The following is a 6528-nucleotide window of genomic DNA, read 5'->3' as shown; positions in this document are numbered from 1 at the left end:
GGCGTCTTGGTATCGATTAAAGCTGTCGGCTGGTTCCTTCCAATTAGGAAACCGGCCATAGTCAGCGCTCCAGACTCTCTTCACCGAGAGTACGAGTTCGATCACCCAAGGCGCCTTAAGAACGCAGACAAAACCTCATACAACATGTTACACTATTTCACACTCGCAACAACACTTCTTACACAACACTAACACACGCAGGGTTACGGCTCTCTCCCAGTCTCATGCTTCTCCATGGGCGACGCCCTACAGTAATAGATAGGAATGTCCAAAAGTCTAATGATATGAAACATAAAGTTTCAGTACAGACAGTGGAAAAAAGAAGGAAAAAAAGTTTAAAACAGTGCCTTCACCATGGAAGATATCATCATTTCCATACAGTTAAAATGGAAAATGTTGTCATCAGAAAAACCACCATCACGTTATAGTATCAGTTTTTTTTCAACAAAGTAGCAAAATTACTACTAGTGATAGAAGTATACTTAAACTGATCAATAAAAAGTATAGAGTGGTTACTATTATAGTAGAGAAGGAAATGAAATGTGACTTTAAGGTATCATGCAAAGAATTACTGCAAAATACATGTATCACAGGGATAGGAAAAATGTGCACTTCTGGACAGCATTACAATTTTTCTGACAGAACCCTGTCGTAGGATGGATACATATGACAGTTTTTTTCTCTGTGTGCCTCTCACAAAAAACAGTAACTGGCTCTACTCATGATTGTTTTAACTATGATATCAATGCCTCAAGGGGTGTGAAGGAAACTTCACGTGGAGTGCTCTAGTTTTTTATCATTTCCGTTGCTCTAGCTGGAATAGATGTTGATTGCTTTAGCAGCTTTGCAGCATCTTGCTCCCCGGTTTCACGCAATTTCATCTCTGTGGCATAAACTAACGTTGCTGTTGAGTTTTTCGCCCGTATTTCTTCAGTTTTCCTTCTTTTTGTTCTGTCACAAGCACAAGGAAAGTTTGATGATGGTCTTCCCATACAAGTTTGCAACTGAACTTTTGGACACTCACTAAAATCATTACTGTTACTATACTATAATATTCTCTCTCACTTTCACTATACTGTGAAAACTGGACAAATACAATTTTTTTTGAGGCTCAGACAATCACATCATATACTGAACCCTCAAAAATAACGCTTAATATACCATTCTTCCATAATAATTACTTGCTATCACATGGAGTATCATCTAAATATTACACAAGTAATATACTGAACACTCAAAAATAGCGCTTGAAATACAATTCTTCCATAGTAATTACTTACTATCACATGGAGTATCATCTAAATATTACGCAAGTAATATACTGAACCCTCAAAAACAGCGCTTGAAATACAATTCTTCCATAATAATTACTTACTATCACATGGAGTATCATCTAAATATTACGCAAGTAATATACTAAACCCCCAAAAACAGCGCTTGAAATACAATTCTTCCATAGTAATTATTTACTATCACATGGAGTATCATCTAAATATTACGCAAGTAATATACTGAACCCTCAAAAACAGCGCTTGAAATACAATTCTTGCATAATAATTACTTACTATCACATGCAGTATCATCTAAATATTACGCAAGTACCCATAACCCAAAAAATTTGGTCACATCCTTTTGACAAGAAAATGGGACATTTCTACCACTGCGCGCCCCTCAGCTGAATAAAAAAGCCCGAAAGTGCGGTTCATAAAACACACACACACACACACACACACACACACACACACACACACACACACACACACACACACACACACACACACACACACACACACACACACGCACGCACGCACGCACGCACGCACGCACGCACGCACGCACGCACGCACGCACGCCCGCCCGCACGCACGCACGCCCGCACGCACGCCCGCACGCACACACACACACACACACACACACACACACACACACACACACACACACACACACACACATACACACACACACTCTATCTAGCGATAGTTAGACACATCCTTGACTATGCGGTACAGTCTTGGTCTCCGTCCTACAGAATGGACATCAATTCACTAGAATCAGTACAGAGAAGAATGACCAAAATGATACATGGACTCAGAAATTTGCCTTACAAGGAGAGGCTTAGGCACCTTAACTTACACTCTCTGGAGAGACGTAGAGTGCGGGGTGATCTAATATAGGTGTTCAAGTGGATCAAAGGCTTTAACAAGGGTGATGCAAACAAGATCATCATATTAAAACAACAGGGCAGAACTCGCAGTAATCGATTTAAATTGGACAAATTTAGATTTGAGAAGGAAATAGGCGAGAATTGGTTTACTAATAGGGTGGTCAACGATTGAAATAGACTTCGTAACCATGTAGTGAGCGATGAAAATATCAGTTGTTTTAAGAAAGGGTTAGACAATTTTATGGATAGGGATGACAGGTGGTGATGGATATGGAGCTGCCTAGTGTAGGCCTTATGGTCTCTTGCAGTCTCCTTCATTCTTATGTTCTTATGTTCTTATAATTGAATGAAAATTAACACGACTTTTTGTTTTTGTAAATTTTACGTATTTCATTCAGGAATAAAATGCATTTTTCAAGCATAATTTTTTGTTCAATTTTTTATTTCATTGTTTGTCCTAAATCCATTCTGATACTAATAGAAAGTAGAGAGAAAGGAGAGAGAGAGAGAGAGAGAGAGAGAGAGGAGAGAGAGAGAGAGAGAGAGAGAGAGAGAGAGAGAGAGAGAGAGAGAGATAATAGCTTGGCGTCACACAGCAAATAGTGAGAAATGTCAGGAACGCATAACAATTCAAATTGCGTATGTAAATGACAACTTGCATATCTATTTATTTCTGTACGTCAGTACAACAATTGTATGAACGAACTAAGGAATGCTAGAAAATACAGTGAGAGTTATGAACTCACTCTAAAGGCTATACTGGTTCTTTAATAGAAATATTAGTGTAAGTCTACAATTATTACGCGGACCAAAGAATAGTCCCTGACATCAATCTAACATTAGTATCCGTCTACCTCACTTGACGTCAACACACTTGATGGGAGAGTGCCTAGCCTTGTTTTTCAAGGGTATGTATTGCTCTCAGACACAAAGGAAAAGTCCCCGAGTCGGTACTGAAGGAAAGTAGGGTGGCCTCACTCTTTGTCCCGCTACTAGAGGAGTCTTGGCCGGATGTCTTTTATCGTCAGAGGGCGGGACGACACATTACTGGGCACAGGTATATAAACCCGAGCTCACTGGACAAAAGCACATTCCCTCTCCAACCCAGCGACTGGTTACTTCAACTCAGAGAATAAGGACTTGAAGGACCCCGTGCAGACATCATGACAGGCCCAACCATCGCCGAACGGAGGAGAAACTGGGCCAAGCTCTCCAGATCCAAGAGCTCAGCGTCCAATCGTAAGTACGATCTCATCTAAAGATCTTTACGCTTAACCACCTATTGTCACCTGTCAGTTCAATCTATTATAGAGTAACGATAGAAGGATAAAATGTATGCACACAAAGAAATAGTAAAGACTAGGATGGCACATGATGATCTACCTTGAAAAAACAACAATCTAATGTGTCACTATTGAAGAACTAACCTCATTTCTTTCTCGGCAGTGTCAAACCCTTGGAAGACCAGAGTACCGAAGGAGGTCGAGTTCAGCCATGCCACGGAAACCGCCTCCGTCCAGCGCATCAAGGAGCAATTGGAGAAGTTCGACCTCTCATCCACTGCACCTATCATGACCGTCCCCACAAGCGCACCTAAAGCGGACCTACCCACATCAGTCCTACGCACGCTGCCTGAGCGCAAGCGCATCGCTCTGGTGGCCCATGACAAGAGGAAGGGCAAGCTCCTCGAGTGGACCCTGAAGTGGCGCGAGGTCCTGCGTGGCCACGATCTCCTGGGTACGGGCACCACGTCCATGTGGCTCCGGGAGCAGGTGGGCCTGGAGGTGGAGGGTCTGCTGAGCGGACCCTTCGGTGGCGACCAGCAGATCGGGGCCCGCATCGCCGAGCAACGCCTCGACATGCTCGTCTTCTTCTGGGACCCCTTCGATGTCATGCCCCACGACTCTGACGTCAAGGCCCTACTCAGGATCGCCACGCTCTACAACGTCCCCATCGCCAACAACCCCGTCACCGCGGACTTCCTCATCTCTTCACCCCTTATGTCTCAGAGTGTCCAGTGCCAACTGCCAGACACCAAGCAGTGGCTGGCCAGCAGGAAGCCCGCTAACTAGGAAGCTCACAATACTCACTTATTACACGGTAAAAAAGAATCGAACTCCTCACTCCTCACCATTACAGCTCTTATTCTCCGTAGGAGACCAATACTGTAATTCAAAAACAGAATGTATCTCTTTAATTAGGATATAGTTTTTAACAAATGTAATATTCATTCAAGTATCCTACTTCATCTCCATAGAATGCGAGAATATTCTAAGATGTATGTTGAGCATTACAGTGGCAACTATTTTACATGTACCTAGTATTTATGATATATGTTAATAAATTATGCAATATTATGTATGGTTTTCTCGACACTTTTAATCATATGCATTTATTAATTTATTTTTACTCAATATTCATAAAACGCAATGTGATTTTTTAGTCCGTTTATACATTAAGTTCATAGTTCAAAATCACGAGAGAACAAAGTGTTTATTCCTTCTCAGGACCATCAAACACATATTTACTTTATATTCTCTAGATAGCTCTTTCTAAGAGAGAAGTATCTAGACATACATAGCAGTCGAAGTATTGGATGAATTTAGCCCAGGCCATGCAAAGAAATTCATATAGTAGAGGCTACACTAAACTCATCTATGGGCTAGAAAAATACTGCATGATCAGTTTATTTCAAAGAATAAGCCATACCCAAAGACGAAGGCGCTCACGATAGGGGATCCTTACCTCTGACTAAAGTCGTCACCCTTGTGCTGGTATTAGACAATTGTACTTACTGACAATGTGCACAACAATATTAGATTAAACTGTTCCCCCGTACCGTGCCAACTGCCAGACACCAAGCAGTGCTTGGCCAGCAGGAAACCCGCTAACTAGGAAGCCCACAGTGCTCACTGATAAACCAAGCATATGAAATGTACGGCACATTCCTTAACTTTATCATTCTTATTCTTCGCAGGAGATCAACACTGTGATTCAGAACTATAGGGTGCCTTGTTTAACAAGTGAAATATGATAGCTATTCTACCAACCTCTTTCAAATTGAGAGAAAGGAAGAATAGACACATGCTACAAAGATCTAATTATTTTTAAAGATAGAAGTTGAGGATTCCAATGGCAACTACTTTACACGTATATATAGTAAAATAATAATTGAATATTATTTTTTGTTTTCTTAATCATGCGCACATATAAAGAGATTTGCAATGAATATATAAAAGGAGAAATGTGAGATTTTTTTCCGTAGTCCGAAGCATAAAACTATGGATATAGACATAGTTTCATCCATCTAAGAAGCATAGAAAACACATTTTCTTCGTGTTTTATTACTGGCCCTTTCTAGGTAAAGAGAATTTAGACAAAATTATCAGAGAGCTTCGCCTTAAGCCATGCAAACAAATCTGCGCGGGGTTTTTCAAGTTCTTATTCGCTAAAGTGAAGTACCCAATCAATGAGTTGGAGAGGGAATGTGCGTTCCTCCAGTGAGCTCGGGTTTACGTGTATGTACTTATACCTACGTATCGCCACGCTCTCTGACGTCATGCGACATCCGGCCAAATCTTGTCCAGTACCTACTTTTCCTTTAGTACAGACTCGGGGACTCCCTCCCCCCCCCCTATGACATATATGTATGATTACCCACGAGGAACAATTGCTGATGACCTTCCTCGAAGTGGTTCGTTGTCAAACGAGGTGTACCAAGACTAAGATTAGACATATATCAAATACGGTTAATCCCCGGTGCAAGTAACAACTGTTGACTTTGAATCAGGTTCCTTTTCTTTTTTAAGGATAATTACTCCTTCCAGGTTGACTCTACATGACTTACAATATCTCTCTCTCTCTCACTCTTCCTCCCTTCCTCTTTTTCTACCTCTATTTCTTTTTCTTGTAGAGTATACAACACTACACCATTCTACACCGTAAATGAGTCGGGTTTTTATTGTTTTCATCACCTCGTCCTCCTACTCGTAGTAAAATCCCACTCATATATTCGTCAACGACTTGCATGTCTCTCCCGCCATCTCCTGTGTATTTTTTAATTTTTACACATATTTCATTATCAATGCTTTCATATTCTTTTCTTCTATAGGCTTTCTGATAGCTTCATTTTTCATTTTTTCATTTAGTAATGTAATTTCTTATTGTTTATCAATGTAATTCAAATTTGAATTTTGTCCATAGTCATTAATTCAGCCGATTTGGCCCAAACTTATCCCATATGGAGAGAGTTGTACACAGAAAACTATGAGGTAAATATGAGGAATCTGGACCGAAGGGCGTGTGAGTGGGACCCAGTCAAATTTGAGGCTCTCGATGGATAATAGCCTTTTCACCTTTGACGA

At 40.9% G+C, this 6528-nt stretch overlaps 1 protein-coding gene across 1 annotated transcript; it reads left to right on the top strand.

Annotated features, from left to right (window-relative positions):
• Positions 1-3261: 3261 nt before the first annotated feature.
• On the top strand, positions 3262-4532 carry LOC143028999 (methylglyoxal synthase-like). The gene is made up of 2 exons (XM_076191344.1): positions 3262-3403; positions 3611-4532. Exons 1-2 carry the CDS (start codon positions 3328-3330, stop codon positions 4234-4236), a joined length of 702 nt encoding a protein of 233 aa, XP_076047459.1. The 5' UTR covers positions 3262-3327; the 3' UTR covers positions 4237-4532.
• The last annotated feature ends 1996 nt before the right edge of the window (positions 4533-6528 follow it).

Source organism: Oratosquilla oratoria, chromosome 10 (genome assembly GCF_046742065.1).
Source record: "Oratosquilla oratoria isolate Oo_2021 chromosome 10, ASM4674206v1, whole genome shotgun sequence".
Lineage (NCBI taxonomy): Eukaryota > Metazoa > Arthropoda > Malacostraca > Stomatopoda > Squillidae > Oratosquilla > Oratosquilla oratoria.
The sequence above is the reverse complement of the archived record's forward strand: the minus strand, read 5'-3'. Positions and strand labels throughout refer to the sequence as shown.

Coding starts and splice junctions, on each gene's coding strand:
- LOC143028999 (XM_076191344.1), top strand. CDS start 3,328: ATGACAGGCCCAACCATCGCCGAACGGAGGAGAAACTGGGCCAAGCTC. Junction 3,404..3,610: donor CAAGAGCTCAGCGTCCAATC/GTAAGTACGATC, acceptor CTTTCTCGGCAG/TGTCAAACCCTTGGAAGACC.